The following is a 19,264-nucleotide window of genomic DNA, read 5'->3' on the forward strand; positions in this document are numbered from 1 at the left end:
GGCATGCAGCTCATAGTGGAATTGCTTTTATGCTTCAGTAGGTCTATATCAGATGAGCTGCTGTTTGTGTTGTTCAGCAGTCTTTGCATGTGCTGAGCCGTGGTCACGGTAAAGCACGGGCTCTTAAATTAATAGAACATAACACGAGCAAAATGAAGCTGTCATCTCAAAGTACATTTTGTGCGACAACTTCTTATTGTTATGAATCTAAATGCACATTTCTCCTTTTTAATATGACAGGAAGATAGAGGATTAATCCCACGCATCTGTGAAGGCCTGTTCCTCCAGATCTCTCAGAGAAGCCAGAATGATGATGTGTCTTTTCATACCGAGGTCAGGTAAGGGACCATTACTCATCAAACAATCTTGGAACATATCAGTTATTCTCCTACAAAGCCTCTTAAAGCAATGTTCAACATCATGGACACTTAATTTTACCTCAAGCCCACATGTATGCACTCATGGTACTGCTGGATTTTTATTGGTGCACCTTTCAACACCACTGAAAGAGCATTAGCTGGTGATAAATCATGTGTCCCAACAACAATTAAAACTTTATTTTAAAACAGTGTTAATTTCCTCATCTGAAATATGACAAAGAAAGTTAATTGACAACATTTTCATGAGGAAGAAAGGACGATAAGGTAAAATAGATCTTTGATATTAAAAACTGTGACAATAACTAAGTTTGTAGTTTTAAAGAGACAATGGGACAAAAATAAACTATGGTTGGGTATAAAAGAGAACTCCTAAAAGGCTCAGTTGTGCATAATCAACAATGGCCTGAGGTTCTCCACTTTGTAAACTACTGTGAGGGCAAATAGTCCAACACTTCATGGACAATGTTCCTCAGTGTGCAATTACAAAGAATTTAGAATTTTCACTATCTACAGTCGATAAAATCATCAAAAGTTCAGAGAATCTAGAGAAATCTCTGCATGTAAGGGAAAAAGGCTAATAACCAACACTGAATGTCCATGACCTTTGACCCCTCAAGTGACACTGCATTTAGACCCAGCACTATTGTGTGATGACATATGAGCTTGGGAACGTGTCACAAAACCATTTTCAGTTATCACAGCCTGTTGCTGCATCTAAAAATTGAGTTGGTGTTGGTTCAGACAGGCCACAGAGTCAAGCACTGCCATCTGATTAAGATAAGCTTATCTCAAGCAATCAGTGTTTGTTTGAATGGCACCAATTCATAACCAATGTTATCTCAAAACACTTCACAAAGAGGGCAGGTCTAGATCATACGCTCTGTTGTGACCTCTTATAAGAGACCAGTGTTAATAATTAATAGTATAATAAAGACTATACCCTATTATAATAGAGACCAGCATTAATAACCATGAGCACAGGACAGAAAGGGCTAGTAGGAAGAGGGTAGGGGTGGGATAACAGCAAGAAGAGGAGAGGGACAAGGCATCTCATGTAAGCCTTCCTGACTACCTGATTTGCTCTAAACCAGCTATTAGCTAATCCCACTCATGCTGCCATATTTAAGCTGCTCTAGCCTGGCAATGATTTGCTTCTCCCTCTACAAGCCGCTTTTTGCAACCCTCCTCCACCCCAGTCCCTCCTTTATTATCCATGCCCTTCTGTTGTCATTGATGCCTGCTTTACTCTGTGTTTTTGCTGCTTCTCCCCCTGCCTCATTCTTTCCTTGTATGCACTGGAAAGTCAGGAATGTGTGCAGTTCTTGCTTGATGCTTCCCATGTAGGCTCGCAGAGGGGCAGGGGGATCCTAGAACAGCCACACCACCAAATATAAATAACACCAATAAGTGCAAATTAATACCTGCTTATTGAAGAAAAAAACATTTATAACCGCAAATCTTGTGTGTTTGCTGACAAAGTGGTCCTAACTGAAATTTAAGTTGAGACTGTACCATGCAAAGCAAAAGCCAGACTAGATCAACAACATCCAGAAGCATCACTGACTTCTCTGAGCTAATCTGAAATGGACTGACTTAAAGTGGAAAAGTGTGCTGTGGTCTGATGAGTCCGCTTTTCAAATTGTTGTTGGAAATCATGGCTGTTGGGTCCACTGGGATAAAGAGGAAATGGACAAGCTAAATTTTTATCAATTAAAAGTTCATAGGCTAGCATCCGTGATGGTGTGGGGTTATATTAATGCCCATAGTATGGGTCATCTGCACATATGTGAAGACGCCACTAATACTGAGAAGTACACAGAGGTTTTGAACAACATATCTAACCATCCAGATGTCTTTTTTCAGGGGTGTCTCAGTTTATTTCATTGAGAATATGCCAAGAAACATTCTGCATAAGTTACAACAGCATGGCTTCACAGGAAAAGACTACTGCATACAGTTTAAACCTGTCCGCCGTTAAAAATGTATGGCACATAATGGTCAACATTAAACATTAGAAACCAAGCACTGTCAATCAACTTAAGGTGTACATCAAGCAAGAAGGGGCAAGCATTGCCTCAAACCTAATAATCAGTGTCTTTAGTTCTCAGACTCTTATAGAGTGTAGCGCATTGGTAGACATGATCCTGTCCCAACTTTTTGAGAACGTGATTCATGCATTGAATGCAGAATCTGTTTTTGAAAAAGTTAAGCAGTTCAGACATTGAATATCTGTTCTTTGTGCTCAGTTCAGCTTGAAAAATATTGCATATAATTGCATTCTGTTTCAATCCACATTATACACAACATCCACACTGTTTAGGAATTGGTTTCTTGGTCTGTCACGTGATTTAATTTCAAATACCCTGTTTCCATGGTTGGGCCAAAGTAATAGCTTTATTGGTTTTATAAAGCTGATTCTTATTCTTAAATTGAAACTCTGATTAATTTCCCAGCTCTCGTATCTTTACAGTAACAAAACAAACATTTCAAAATCAATAAGGAGAGAGAACAAATTAGATCTAAAGTCTGATTGTTTTTGTGATAATGGCTTTGCTTCTACTCATTTAGAAACCATCCAATATTATTACCTGTTGAGTTCCCAAAGCTCTGCCAGAAAACAGCCTGCATGGCTTTATCCTCCGGATATTTTCTCCACCATTTCATCACCGTCACGCTCGTGTAAAGCCTAATTGCTCCCTGCTCTGTATTGTTTTTGAATCAGCCGCTCCGAGTAGTCATTTTGCCTCATGCACACACCCACCCCTGCATTGATTGAGTGCTTTGCCTGAATCTACTTTGCATATAATTGTTTATTCCTTGCCAATGCAAGCAGAAGAATTGATGCACAATAATTTGGCTTTAAACCTCTTGTGCATCTATTTTCAAAGCTGACAGTGAATAGGAATTTGCTTTATTCTCATTTGGTTTGGTGCCATTCACATATCAGTACTGAAACCCCTCATTAATTTCTGCCTTTGTCTGCAATCTGGAATCGAAATATTAATTGTGTTTCTGTCTTGGCACCAGCTATTTGGAGATCTATAATGAGCGAGTGCAAGACCTTCTGCAGAAAAGATCTGCAGCCACAGATGGAGGAGGCCTGAGAGTGAGAGAGCACCCAAAGGATGGGCCCTACGTAGAGAGTAAGAAAGTTTATTCACTGTAACTTTGTTTGTATTGCAAAAATTCTAACTCTGGAAAATGTGCAGATCTTTCCAAGCATGTGGTAAACAACCACAGTGACATGGAGAACCTGATCCATGTCGGGAATACCAACCGCACTACAGCCGGCACGGGTATGAATGACTACAGCAGCCGCTCCCACGCCATCTTCACCATTAACTTCACACAGGTGACTATCTGGTGACTGGTGTACATGGTGTTTATGGTTTTGATTGTTTTCTTCAGTTATTATCTTGTCTTTTGTACTTTTTGTCCTCCACTCTGACTCTGAGCTGCTGTTAGAACTAAAACTCTGCCCCACAGGACGTCAGTGAAGTTTTTATCCTATCCAGAGCATATATTATTTATCTAATGATATCTTTAATGTCTCCCCGCTGCTGTGTCTCATGCTGCCAGTCCAAACAGCGCGTAATCATTTTTCAAAGTCTCTCTTTGGGTGTTGGTAAATGCCCTCCCCTAAGAGCTCTAATTAGTCTTGTTTATCCGCTCTGTGTAAAGATCCTTTTTCCCATCTTCAAAGTCTTTTGCGTTTTTTTTTTTTTCCATCTTAAGTAGCACTTTTGTCGTGATATTCCTCTGTGATGTTCCTTCTTTTGAACTAAATGAAGATTGCTCAGTAATGTTTCCTTCCTCTCACAGACACAGTTTGATTTGGAGCTGCCACGTGAGACGCTGAGTAAGATCCACCTGGTCGACCTGGCTGGCTGCGAGAGAGCCAACGCCACGTGTGCGACAGGAATCAGACTGAAGGAAGGCGCCAACATCAACAAGTCTCTGGTCACGCTGGGCACCGTGATCTCAGCTCTGGGTAAAAACAGCCGTTACAGCATGGAGACCACACCTTACACAACATCTCTGACTGTAATTGAGCCACTCAGCTCAATGATAGTGTTTTTGAGTGATGATTGGTTTGTGTGTGGGAGGGTTTGTTGTGTCTTCTGCAGAATCACTCCATCTGTTTCAAAATGAGAAGACAAAGTACAGCAGGATGTTTTTATAGTTTTTACAGTTTTACCAGCATTTTTAAAGTTATTGTTTGAAGTTTGATTTGACAAAACTTAACAATTTCTTACTGGAAATAATCACATTCTGAGCTCACATTTACATAAAACAACTGACTAAAAACAACACAGTTTTTATCAGATGACATGCTGATAATGACTGCCATGCACATGGATCTACAAAAAACATCCAAAACTCTCCAGTATAAATCCCAGGAAAGAGGCTAGTGGTGTGGCTTTGTAGAGGAAAAAGAAGGCTTCTTTCGACTCAACTGTGAGTGAGGAGGTCACAGACCACACCTGGCAATTAAACTACTGCCAAAAACTTTTAGGCCTCTGATAAAGGTATTCTGAATAAAATGGCTTTAAGTCCTGAATGGCAAATGCCATATTTTTGTAAAACTCCTAAACTTAAAGCTGAAAATCTACATTTTATTTACATTTTGTATGCTTTATCTCAGATCAATAGGTTCTTTGCAGATGACATCATGCAGAAGCAGAGAATACTCGTTGGGGGGGGAGTAGTGATTTCTGCATAGAGAAATGCTACCAAAAGGCCATGTTTAGAGATGTTTACAACTATTCCAAGTAGGGCTGGGCAATAAATTGATTAAACTGATAAATCAGGTTTTTGAAAATTGAGATTTTCTGTTAAACTTTACTGCGGTAATACCAAAATTTAGCTACTACAAGAAGCTTTACTTTTATGTTAATTCTGGCTACACTGTAAACAAAATGATGCATTTTTCTTACACCAGTATTTTCAAACTCAAGGAAATCATTCCCTCAAACCAAAAAAAAAAATGTCCTGCTCAGTTTTAACAATCATATTCACTCTGAATCCTTTTAGTAGGAATTGAAATCAAAATTAGTTTTGGTCTGCTTGCAGTTCAGCTTTGTTATTCCTGACTGAGGAAATGTCTTGTTAAGCGTTCCAAGATGACTTTCAGACACTTACTGGAAATATTGAGTCTGTCTGACTCAGTGTTTTATTTCTCTGTGACCCTACAGCTGACCTCAGCGGGGGAGGACAGTCGACAAAGAGGAAGAAGCAGATCTTTGTTCCTTACAGAGACTCGGTGCTGACCTGGCTGCTTAAAGACAGTCTGGGTGGAAACTCCGTGACCACGATGATCGCAAGTATGAATCATTCCCGCTGACACAGGACGTTTCAGATATGATTTATCACTGTTTGTTCTTCCATGTTTAAAGAGAAGGGACAGAAGATAACCACATCTTTTGTTAGTGCCACCAGAGAAGGCAAAAGTACAAACAGTCATGATTTCAGGGGGGCCCTGGTCAGCCTTGGCAACCACTCAGGCTGGGTATTTCCTGCAACCTCAGAATATGCACATATTATGATACAGAGGCCAAAGTCTGATATGCATCATGATGCACATTGGTTTTGGATGATGTCCTACACTGAATTCACTACAGCAGAAGTTCTTTATCGAAGAGTATTGGGCTACATCAGGACAGAAGACTGATATCTGAGACTCTCTCACATCTAGGGACAATTTGTCAGCAGGCCGTTGAGTTTTTAGTCTCAGACTGAGATTTTGCAAAGACTGGTGGTCACTAACTACAAGACTAGAATAATACTAAGACTAATCGGCTTTTACTTTGAAAATCCCAGTGGCGGTTTACAATTCCTGCCATGTCAGCCTGCAATTACAAACACACAGGTGCAGAGATCTGACTGCAGCTCTGAGCAGAGAAGTTTTTCTATCTTTTGAGCAGACCATCAGCAGCTCTACATTGATCTACGCTCATGTTCATGTTTTGAAGAATATGTGAATTAATGTGCTTATGCACAACACTGGCTCCCATTGGTTGTGGACGACAGATGTGTCACTGAGAAACACAATTTGCATACGAGCAGACTGAAAACTTACGACAATATCAAACATGTTTGATATTATTGTAATGCCAAGACTGAGGAAAGACAGCCCTAAAACGGCTAAAATCGAGTTTTATGACCACCTTACACCTAACCACTGAGACAACGGGAGCAAGCTGAGACTTTAAAATAGGAGGAAAAGTCGTTCGGTGTAAGACTGCCTTTAGTTGTGCACATGCACTCTCTTATCCTCCCTTGCTTAACAGTTATTTAAATAAAAATGGTAAAAAAAAACTGTTATCATACAAGTTCTTTGAATGTGAAGTAATGCTCTGTGTGCTTTTAAACAGATTAAATCCTACCACACAGAAAGTGTGCCAGAAAGTACAAAGTGTGCCAGGGTTTACTCAGTTGTTGTTATTTAAATATAAGACATTACCCAACATTGCCTGTCCTTCACTTGTATTTTTACTGTCATGGTATTGAAACAGATGTATTATTTGATTTTTAATAGTACTGCATCAAAGTTTAAAACTCTAGTATCATGACAGCCTGACTTTGCAACTTCCCACCCATGCTCATCAATCTGTGCACCTTTCCTTCCTCTCACCTCTCACTGCAGCCGTTTCACCTGCTGATGTGAACTATGGGGAGACCTTGAGCACTCTACGCTACGCCAGCAGAGCTAAAAACATCATAAACTCTCCCACGGTGAATGAAGACGGCAGTGCTAAGCTGATCAGAGAGCTGCAGGAAGAGCTAACCAGACTCCGAATGCTACTGGAGGCAGCCAACCAGGTCGTGCATTTGTTTTACCTCACATAAAAGTCCATCAGTGATGCTACAATATCTAAACTGACAGTGTTGTATTGAGGCTTATAATGCAGGTTGTGCTTTCTTCCACTTCCACTCCAGGTTCCCCGCAGGGAGCTGTCTCCATCTGTGAAGGTGGAGGAGGAGCTGAATCAGAACGAGGAGAAGGTGAGTCATTTTCTGCCAACGGAGATCTGTTTTGAAGTTTTCATCTGTAAATAAAACACCTGGTATGTCTGCTGTTTCCCTCAGGTTCTCACACCAACCAGGGAGTGGACCGGTAAATGGAGTGAAACTCAGAGGATACTGCAGGTAAATCAGTGATTCATTCATGTAGTTAACCTTCTTTTAAATGTAGTTAAACAGGACATTGCCCTCCACAAACATACACATGAGCTGCAGGAGTACATGCGCATTCTTTATAACACTGTGCCAGCGATAGCCAGATCTGGTGACCTTACATTTTCAGCTCATAAAAACATGAGTATGTCTTTCTGCATGTCTAGCTGTATGTTAAGGCCCTTCTTGTGAATGCAATATCTTAGAAACTCTTCATGGATTTTCTTTAAACTTTGAACAAATGTCCTCTCAGACTCAAGGATGAGCTGTGTAAGTCTAAATACGCACCATCAACATTAACCCTTGTGATGTCCTTATATTCTGTGCACTCTGCGTGTCTTCGCAGGTCAAAATGACCAGCCCCAAAATAAAGCAGCTTCATTAGATTTTAAACACCAAATCCACTTTGCTTGAAGAGACAAGTTGCTACACATCACAAATTGTGTGAATAAATCAGTTTTTCCTCTTCCCGTGGATGAAAGGCTGCATTTATTCAGAAGACACCACTTGTTTTTAATGACACTGTCAATTGTTTTCTTGATATTTTTTAGTATTTTTTTAATGCAGTATTTGTATAGTATTTCTACAGTCTAGACTTTGATCAGAGCAGTACAGGACCAAGGTTGATGCAGCAAACTGGCATGTGCTACCATATCAGACCATCCTTCTTTGGTGGGCAGAACTGACACCTCTTCCTCTTACTTGCCCCACCTGGGGCAAATTTGGGGTACTGGTGCCTTATAACCTTAGCCACGATAAAATGTGGCACTATTGTTCTATTTCAGTCATGAAAGCCTGGCTGTGACCAGCATTTCTTGACACTCTTATCTATAGCCCCACCTGTCTGGGTCAGAGACAGTCAACGGCACTGCACTCCATTGGTGAAGACCACTTGTCCTCTCATGTTTATGTGTACTGAAGCATTCTTACATTTTTGTGGTATTGAACTGACTCTGTTATTTCAACTGTCAGGTCATTTTTCCCTGGAAACATGAATGAATGCAGCACTTTTTCTAACGTAGGGGTCAATCTAGGAAAAGTCACCAAATATCAGGTTAAAAAAATATCATTTAGGGTAATGCATCAAAACTTTGCTTATCCGTCATTATTTCAAACTCATTTTGGTCTTGATTGTGCGTTTTGTTTTACAAGCCAGGAAAGGGCCACTTCACCCTGATCATAGACTTTTTTGCATGCTCAGCCTCTTGGGCCATCTGTGTGATCTGGAAGAATGCAATTTTTTAAAGTAGTGAAACATCCATGACTTTGACTGTGGCTCTCCTGATGTCCAGTTGTTGTCAGAGCCTGTTTTGTGTTTTATTATGATGGAGAGGGTGAGAGTTACAGGGTGTAGCTCCACCATTTGGCTTTATTGTGCACTACAGACATTAATGCCAATTAAAATCCTGCAGAAAGTACATTTTTAAAAATCTTTTGGCAACCTAAAAAATCCCCTGCAACAAACCCACGGGTCAGGACCCAGACTTTGGGAATGAGTGCTCTAATCTATGTCCCAGGTTTGCATTTGATATGAACAAATTAACATATCCTTTCATCCATCTATCACTTATTTAAGTTTAAATGAGGACAAGATCAGCATAAATCATAAAATAATAAAAGTAATTACAGACTGATCTTTTTGTATATATGTTACTTTATTTCTTGAACTTATCGTCTTGGCACATAGCTTAGTTCTGCAATAGTCTGTGTTTGGTTTACTAAAATTTCTAAAGGATACCAAAGAACATAAATGAAACCAGTGAGATACATCCATTTGTACATACAAGCCTTAATATAACAGCACCAAAGGGTAGGTAAAAGATGAACTCATACTACTTAATTTAAATGATGTTTGGAGTTTTTCTCGATGACCCTGATGGAGGCTAAAAACCAAAATGTGTCAGTTTAACAAGATTGTTCTCTGAATTATAACGTTGCCAGAGCTTTCTGTTTGCTTCAAGACTTTATTCATCCTCTGCACCTTGGAAGCTGATGAAGTTGTTCTAGAAATGCCTACTTCATGTTGCAAAATTTCCCCCCAGGGATTGATTATTTCTACCTCTGATTCTTATTATGCTCAGCTAAAAAATGTCAATCACAGAGACGTTGGTGTAGGGACTTGGAAACACATAAAAAGGCAACTGGAAATGAATTGTGTACCTAACTTTCGTCAAAACTTTGACGAGTATCCTGTCATTAGTGGGAAAATATTTTTTACATTAACAATCATGATCATATGACAGTTTTAAATCTCTGTACATTTAAACTATCCCATCTTGTCTGATCCGATCCTATACGTATGTCCTATCTTGTTCTATCCTGTGCTATCCTAGCCTATCCTGTCCAGTCTGATCCTATCCTATCCCATCCTGTCCCGTCCTGTCCCGTCCCTTTTGATTCTGTTATATCCTGTCCTATCCCATCCTGTCCTATCCTTTTTTGTCCTATCCCGTCCTATCCAATCCTGTCTGATCCTGTCCTAACCAACCCTAGCCTGTCCTGTCCCGTCCCATCCCATCCCATCCCACCCTATCCTATCCCGTCCTGTCTCTTTGAGAAAAGCACAATAGATAAGGCAAGGCAAGTTTATTTACAGCGCACCTTTTATACACAGAACAATTCAAAGAGCTCTACAGAGTTAAGAACAGCACAATTATAAATTTGATGTAAAGTCAGCCAAAATGCATTAAATAAAATATGATGAGATACAAAAGATATGAGGAATTAATAAAATGACATTCAGCGAATATAAGACAATCTTGTCCCTTGCAGATTAAGAAACTAAACTATGAATAAAAAGAGCTGTTTAGAAGAAGATAACGGATCTCTGTTAGTAAACCTGTCCCAGAGGACCTGAGGGGTCTGGATGCCTCATAGGAGAAGGGACTAAAAGATCTGATAGGTATTTTGGCCAAGTCTATTTAGTGCTTTACATACAAACTGAATGATTTTAAAAATGATCTCTTGACTCACAGGAAACCAATGTAGAGATCTGTGGACTGGTACAATGTGCTCTGCTTTCTTGGTGCAGCAGAGGACGAACTAAAGTCCATTCAGCATTTATGAAGCATATCTACCTTGCCTGTAGTATTTTCATACCCACAATGTCATTTAAAAAACTTAAGAATGGTGCAAAATTGCTGTTTCGTCATTGCAATGGAAGGAGTCTTTTGTCAGTGTCAGTACAAACAGATGATCAAAACATAAGAAAATACAACAGAATGTAACATCCAGGAGAAATGTTCAGGTAAAGCAGAAATGTTCTGAATAAACTGGGTCTAAATGAGCTGAACAAACACTCACACTCTCAGCCTTAGTTCTCAGAATTTTTGCTTGCAGTAGCGACATCCTACCACATGGTGTCACTGCAGGTCTTGTGAACAGCCACATCTGCTCCAAGGAGTGGAGAGGGAAATGAGAGGAGACTCAACCTGGCATTTAAACTTAATTTTCCATCCATTTAGATTCAAATTGCATCCAAAGCTGAGTTCTCGTAATGATCCTGAAGTTAGTGTTTGTGACAGTGTTTGGGGAGTTTTTGGGAGAAGGCTTGTCTGTTCTTTTCTGTCTTTGTAAACCCCATATGGTTTCTCCGGGGCTGGGACAGACCCCAAGCTGCAACTAAAAAATGACACTTTTGCCAACCCAGAGTTTGTACTGAGCACTTTTCTTCTGCTGAATTTGTGCCCAACCTCCCAAATAACACCAAATGTCATCTGTTTGGGACTGTTTAGCCAAGTCGCCTGTTGCATAATGCATCAGGCTGTGAGACATGCCGATCACGAAAGTGTGAGGTGAATTGGTCGTGATTATTCTTGCTTGTAGTTTTTCTCTCTTTACTGCAGTTTTTATGTGGTGTTGATTGGACTTAAAACCACATTCAAAAAGGTATTTTGTAATTCTGAAACATTTAAGCCAGAGGTGGCACAGACACTGCTTTGGTAGAAGTACAGATGTTTGTATAAAACAAGTCTCAGGTAGAATAAAATAATTGATTCAACTTCTTTACTGAGGTTAGAGTATTAACTACAGACTCTTAAATGCCTTAAGCAAGAAAAGTCTGCCATCTGCTTGTGTGCCAAGGTAACTTAACCTTTAATTTCAGAAACTGTTGAATTTAGATAGTCAAGCAAAATGAGATATATACTGAAAATGTTGAACATTTCCTTGGCTTGAGTAGTTATATCTAACACTTCTGCTCTGGGATTCTCGATCTTGTCATGCCAGGGACCCCCATATAGCATGAAGAGGACTCTCTTCATTTTCATCTTAAAGTCTTGAACAAAAGCATAGCAAATATTGGATGTATATCAACAGTTCTTGGACACTAAAGGCCATGCATTCAGGACTGTTTTTTTTGTCCAAATTGTTTCCATATTAAATTTTTTGCATCAGCCTCTGTCATTTAGATGGCTGTTGATGATTCAGATCAGCGCCTGCTGCTTCCATCTCTCTCGTCTGCCCCCTCCCTTCCCTCTCTCCCTCTATTGCACTGAACCCTCCCTTTCAACACGGTAATGTACCTGTGTATTATTTGGATATCAACCACTGACATAACAAATAAAGACACATGTTTTTAGCCTACTCACAGGTCATAACAGAGACAGAATTAAAAGCATCTCTCCAGAGCCACAGTTTGGCGCAGCACTATGACGTGTTAGTGGGTACTATATAACGTAAGGATGTTCTCAAGCACCTATTTCCCTATTCATCTGACTGCTCAGAAGAAAATCCCTAGAAAACAGTCAAATTCCTCACAGGCCCATTGTGTCAGTGGGTGTGACGTTAGCCTGATATACTCTCTACAGTGTGGCTAACGTTAAAAACTATTGGTGCCAGGTTTCATTCCTCTTTCCAGATTCATATCGTGCTTTAAAATGTGGCCTCTTTTCACTTCAGGTGAGTAGTTACACATGAGTTCAACCCTCAACAGCCTACACACCACTTCATTTCAGTTTACTACTTTAAAAACAGTGTTGTACGGCACTGTTCCTACTACACGCTAACCGCTAAGCCACCGCTCAGCTTCTCACGTTTACATCCGGTGAAGTGCCACAGAGGATGGCAGTGGCCATTAACTGAAGCTACAGTGGCCTCTAGTGGTGGGAGGTTCATACAGTTTAAAAGAGCATTATAGACTGAACACACAAACCTGTGTTCATAATGATAGGTAATTAGTTTAACCGACTCGTACATCTTGCACCAGCTGATTTGATAAATGAATGTAACCTTTTACCGATTAACCGTGCACATCCCTAGTATAAAGCTCTCTTTCAGGTTTGATGGATCCAGTGTGATTTAGGATGATTCAGGGATGACAGAGCAACAAGCTTGCTGTACGGAACGCTTTTGCCACATGCCAAGAATTTTCACAGTGGAAGCAAAAAAAAAAGAAACGCAACGGACTCAGTGTGCAAGGTTTGAGTGCGTGACATTCTTTTGGATTGTAGCCAAAGGGGAGAGGAAAACATTGTCCAAGTTTCTGCCAACAAGCAGCTTGGAATATATGTTTACTGTAATTACTGAGATAAACAGGACTAAAATAGCACAATCAAGAAATGGTTGCAGAAGTTGACCTACGAGGACAGCAGCATATATTTCATATAAGGACATGACCGGCTGAACTGGCTAAGGTAACTTGTTTAGCTATTCAAATGTTAGTTTATTCTTTACATAGCCTCTTTAATCCAATCACCAACCTAGTTTCTCTCCTAAAATGACTGCATATCATATCAAGCTGATAGATGACTCTTGTAGCCTGTTAGCCAGTTAGCAGCTTGGTCAGCCAGATCCACTGCAAAAGTTTAATTTTTCAACATACTCACAGCACAGGTACGTCAGACATCAGAGATTTCTATGAATGAACTTACTGTTGACTGTCCTCCTTAATATACATTTGTGGAAACAAGGCGTAAATGATGAAAATGGAGTGCTGCAGAAATTACGTATTTTTGTAAACCAACTTGACGGCTAGCTTTGTTCTGGTTTCATCAACCAAAAGCCTATGTTTTCTTTTTTCAGTTGTTTTTTTTTTGATACCTTAATAATGGATTAATTGAACTGCAGACCTATTGTATTACTAATAGAATTCTCTGTAAGGCGTTATACAAAGATCTGTTTATAGGGAGTTAGTGATGTAGGTAGTAGGAACACATGGTTCTTATACTGTAAATGTACATGAAACACGTAATCGCAGCAGCAGCAGCATTTAACGATCTGGGTTTATATCGCCATTTCAAGGTGAATTTTTTTCTGCTTCATTATTTTAAATGGGACCCAGCTGCTGCTCTGCTGCATTGGCTTTGCCATGCAGTTATTGCCATTGAAATTTAAAGTGTTGATTTTTGACCAACTCGTCTTCTTGATACCTCAGCAGAAGATACAGTGTTGCCTACTATTTTGCTGTTGTGCACACCAAACTGGCCAGTTTCACACGGTTTATTGACAACTTGAACTCCCTCTTTGTGCCATTTAGTTTTGAAATTTTATAACTGATGCCAGTTAAAATGTAATCGAGGGTTTGCATGTGACGTCACAGGCAGCATGAGTTGGTGCAGTTCTAGACAGAGCAGTCTACTGACAGGAACCATATAAGAATGAACAGTAAGCGGCTTTTTAAATTAGCAGAAAAGGGCCATCTTCTTAATAACTACATCATGGTAATGTTCTCAGTGGTCAGTCCAGACCATCAGCTGATTAAATATATTTATAAAAATGTTTGGAGTCGTAACGCTACGTTAATAAAGACAGAAGATGAAGTTGGACTAGTTAAAACAAGCATCAGATAGTGATAAATATTAGCTTAACCTGACTCCATTCTCTTTTCCCTTACCTTAAAGGAAAATTAAGACCTTAAGTTTCAGCAGATCAACCATGCAGATGAATACTAAGATCACAAGGCATCTAATGACAACAGATTAGTTTTAATATCGGTTATAGTTCTGTGATGTTAGATTAACACAGCTGGTTTTATAAGGAAAGACCAAAAAGTTGTCAAGTCCATCAATTTTTCTCACACTAAATGAAGCAGTCGTTATAAACTAACATGAGTTCTATTTGGTTAAATACTGATGTTATTTCCACAACTGTTTCATGCAGTGAACAAATACGACCAAATATGAAAGTTGAGAGCCGTACCGTGTAAATTTATCATATTAAAGTTAATTTAAACGTTTAACTGGTGTTAAAATTGAACTAGGCCACATTGATCTCATTTTGAAATAGACTACATCTTGAAGCAATCTTTTCAAAGATTAGCTAAAGTAAGAAGAAGTAAACAAAACACTGAAATAGAGAGAAACAACTGATCTGAACCTCGTAGTGACAGAAAATTTCAATGTTAATTCAGTTTATCATCCATCACTGATAAACCAGGCTGATGTGTGCCTGAAGTCTCTGCTTTATGCCGGCCTTAGACCGGAGAGCTGCAAAACTCTTTAAAGACTCTAAAAAGACAAACCTCTGAGACCCTCTCACATCTAAAGACAATTTTTTGGCAAGCTGTTGAGTTTTTAGTCTCCTACTGAGATTTTTAAAGACTGTGGGCCACTCACTACAACACCAGAATATGATTCCTTTTGATTATTTCCCATCATGCATGTGGTGAAAATTCACAACAATAATTTCTGAGCAGAGAACAAGATGTGGAAGGAGATGGAGATTGCATTTGAGGTAATATCTCTTATAATCAGATGTTTTTAAATCATTCATATCGAGTAGAAATGAAAGGAAAATTAAACACTGAAGCAACTTTGCATGTTACTGCAAAAACTGAGGACCTATCCCAGAAACACTTTAGAATAAAAGTACTGTATGACAACGCGAGATGTCCCACCACAGAAACAAACTGACTGGGCTTTATTTTCCGGACTATAAGTTGCACTTTTTTTCATAGTTTTGCTGGTCCTACGACTTTTAAATATTAATTCATACTGACTGACATGAACCAAGGAGTAAACATTACCGTCTATAGCCGCCACCGGCTCCCATTGGTCATGGGCAACGGTCATGTCAAACACGTTTGATATTATCGTAACGCCAAGACTGAAGAAAGACCACCTTAAAACTGCTTAAATTGAGTCTTCTGACCGCCTTAAAGCTAAGGACTGAGACAATGGGAGCGAGCTGCGACTTTAGCAAGACTCCCATGATTTTACTCCAACTTTGGAATTTTTTACTGCAAATTTGGAGTAAAAGTCGTTAGGTGTAAGGCCGCCTTTACTTGAAACAAAGTCTGTTATAAATGTCAGGAAACACAATATATGACCACATGTCAATTTCAATGCTCCGCAGTGTCTTTAGGAAATGGTATGGATCTCTGCCCAGTCCAAATATCCCTGATTTAAATGGATATTAGTCTGTTTTCCTCTCGTTTTTAATCTGTTCGCTGTTGGGCAGACAGCAGTTTTGCCACTCAGCCTGGCAGAGCAGTGGTCAATGCATATCCCCTAAGGTAGAAGTAGAATACTACTCCCAACATATACCCAAGTAAAAGTAGAAATTACTCCTTTTAGAAAATAGTCACAAGCAGAGAGGCCCGATACAGACACCAGTGTTTTTTCATTGCTTCTAGTAGAGAAAGACTGCAAGCCTGATATTTTCCCTCATATTTGATAAAAAAAACCAGTATGTCTGTTCAACCCTAAATTGACTGGACAAACCAGAAAACTCTGGCTGTTAATATCTGTTCATGTGACATCACTTTTCAGTGCTTTATATTCGTCATCAGAGCTGTAATGGACTCATACTGATGTTAAACCAACGCAATGGTGCATCCCTACTCATAAAAAGCTGCTAGATGTTACATTACCATCAAAAATAAAAAATAATTGCTGTGAGCTCCCCTTCCAACCAACACATTTCCTTTAACCATCTGCACATTCCCTGCTTTTTTAACTGTCCTATAGCAATGAATTTTAGCACTCTCATCTTCTATAATTGTTACTTTATTGTTTAGCAGTTGTGTAATTTGTAATCATCTTATTTTGTTTTACCTCAGTTTTTATTGAACAATTGTATTCCTTTTATTGTTATTCTGTTGAAATACCACTTCTTATCCTGCTTTAAACATGGTTTATCTTTATTTTCTGCTTATCTGTTTTTTCATCTCAACACTGGGCACATCGCCTTTCTTGCATCTAAAATTCAATATGTAGCATTTGCAGAATTGCAGAATTGATGGTGCAGTAATATTTAATATAAGCTGGTCCATGTAGTTCTCTGTCTTGTGTGACAGGGTAGATGCTTGCTTCTACTTGACCAGTCGAGAGCCACTGACCAACTTTGTTTTTTGTTGGATTATTTTGTTTATTGTCTGATTTGTGTTATCTGTGATTGGAGCTCACTATTTTCCAGGATAAATTTCCCTCAGGAATAAAACTCACCCTTACTCAGTTGGAGTAACTCTCCTGACTAACTTCTCACTTTCCATCTCCTCCTAGAGTCTTTGTGGTTTTGTGTGTTTTAAGAAGACATTGTGTAAAGGTTTTGTCTGCTGTGGATGATGGATAATTAACATTCTGGCTCTGTATGGGGGTTAGCAGGTGACATTTAGTGGTTTGACAGTGTATTGGAGCTCATTAGCAGCTGCCACTGCTCCTAATTAAGAGGTCTTGATTATTGACATATGGCTCTTTTGTTTCTGACTGTCCGGCATATTAATTAAAGTTACAGTGTCATAAATCTGTTTGCATGTTCACAAGGTGATTGCTTTGTACTCAGAGGCAGCATCGTCCATCTGTAGAGGCAGAGCTGAAAAATACACTCCTTATTTAGAGCTGGAGGAGCAGCTGTTATGATGCATGATACAAGGTGACACCTCAGCGAAAAGGCCACTGGACCAGCGACTGGCAGGCACATCGGTGATGCTGAAACTCCTAAGTGTTTGATGAACGACTTTATGGATTTGACATTTGTCTCCCAGTGCATTTGCATTCTCAGGGGGTGAAAAATGATGAGTGGGATTCCTGCATGGAGAGCTGCACATACATAACAGGTTTGTCTTTGTTCAGCTTGGTACAGAGGAACATAGGAGGCATCATTCTGAAGTGGCCGGTTTTAAAATGCTGCACATGCACATGACATACAGAGGTCCAACACGTAGGGATTTATTACAAGAGGTTTTTATCTTTTAACATAAATGTACGGTGGCTGACAAGGGCAAACGCTGCAACAAACCAACGCATGGCCCCCCCCCCCCCCCCCCCCCCCGTGTAACAGGCTGCAAATTCATACCATACTGACCCAAATGTAAGCTGTTTTCCCCCCTTTAAACATGCATAAATGCAGTGGGGTTGCTTTAGATTCAAGGTCCGTCTTACTGGTTTCCAAAGGGGGGGCAAAGATCTCAATGCCTTGTCTGCTCTCAGGATGTCAACAGAGCAATTGCACATATTAAATAAACCATTTAAAGACATGTATTGAATAGTATACAGAGATATTTTATTAAATATTTGTTGTTTGTGTGTAGGCCCATTTTCTTGACCTTTTAATTAATGAAAGATTTAAGATAACTTTTGATTTTTTGATAGCAAGGTGTCACTTTTTATCATGTGGTCACTTTTTATCATGAGGTTGGGAACCACTGGTCCTTGACTTTAAATGCTTATACAGGTTCAAAACAACGGACAGAGCTGTTTATCTGCATAATAAATGAACTGCTCAGCTGTCACTCACAGCTGCATTATTAGGGGAGACACAAGGTGATGGATGTCTCAAAAGTCAATCACAATAACAAACTAGTGTGGCAAAAGTATACTGCCAGATTTAAGCTCACAGTTACTGAGGCAGAATTTTATTGGTCTTAACCACAAACTCCACATACTCTGTCTGGCCCTCTGAGGCAAACTGCCCCATCTTTGGCCAGTAGGAACACTGTCCTGCCACAGTATTGCTTTAATTACCTTCAGAAACATGGTCATGTTTTTAATAAATTCCTTAAAGATACAGTATGTGTCTGCATCTACCAGCAGCACAGCTCCTCATGTAAAGATGCTGACCCTCGAAGACTGATGTCAAATACAACAAGAAAAGACACAGGTTACAAAACCTCTAATAACTTTTGAAGCAGAAATTGTAGCATCTTACTTTATTTCGTCTTGCAGTCTTGCATTATGCCTTTCTAATACTGATATCCACACCCTCGCAGCCCTTACAGAGCTTTTCTAGCAAGCCTGGAACGAGGGTGACTTCCTGGGTATCAAAGATTAAATTCAAACCAGTATTTCTGAAGTTTGAATGTCACTTTATTCACTTTTAATTAATTTTTTGATTGTTTCTGCTGGTAGTGGCTAATGCTGTCCACCATTATGTATCCCACAATGCTTTGTGACACCCTGTGACAACCAATGGCAGGCTGTTGAGTTGTCAAGTCAAGTTTTACCAAACTGCTAAACGCTTTACACTGATATCATAAAGGAGACGACCTGAATAACTCATAACGGCGAGAGAGACAGAGAGCCTGTGACGTGACCCTCCGTGTCACTGCAGACAGGAGCTGCTTTGAATAATGGCACAAATAGACCTAATACAAAGAGGTCAAAGAACTTTTTATTTTCTAAAAATGTCAATATTTTGAAGATTTTTTTTTTTGTCACAGAATGATTATTTTTTCACTTTTTGGTCCCAAAAAAGAGGGAGAACAAGTTTGTGCAAAGTTTGAAGTCTTATTCATTATTCATTAATGTTGCTGAGTTTTAACTTCAGCATAT

General features: G+C 39.5%; 1 protein-coding gene across 1 annotated transcript in view; it reads left to right on the plus strand.

The window, feature by feature from the left end:
- Positions 1–19,264, plus strand: part of kif16bb (kinesin family member 16Bb) — a 69,283-nt gene that overhangs the window by 4,052 nt on the left and 45,967 nt on the right. Inside the window, exons 5-12 of the mRNA XM_041788769.1 lie at positions 241–338; positions 3,408–3,523; positions 3,590–3,732; positions 4,203–4,371; positions 5,576–5,704; positions 7,027–7,202; positions 7,320–7,385; positions 7,470–7,529. Coding sequence (XP_041644703.1) covers positions 241–338; positions 3,408–3,523; positions 3,590–3,732; positions 4,203–4,371; positions 5,576–5,704; positions 7,027–7,202; positions 7,320–7,385; positions 7,470–7,529 — 957 coding nt within the window. The remainder of the gene's footprint in view (positions 1–240; positions 339–3,407; positions 3,524–3,589; positions 3,733–4,202; positions 4,372–5,575; positions 5,705–7,026; positions 7,203–7,319; positions 7,386–7,469; positions 7,530–19,264) is intronic.

Source organism: Cheilinus undulatus, linkage group 6, assembly GCF_018320785.1.
Source record: "Cheilinus undulatus linkage group 6, ASM1832078v1, whole genome shotgun sequence".
NCBI lineage: Eukaryota > Metazoa > Chordata > Actinopteri > Labriformes > Labridae > Cheilinus > Cheilinus undulatus.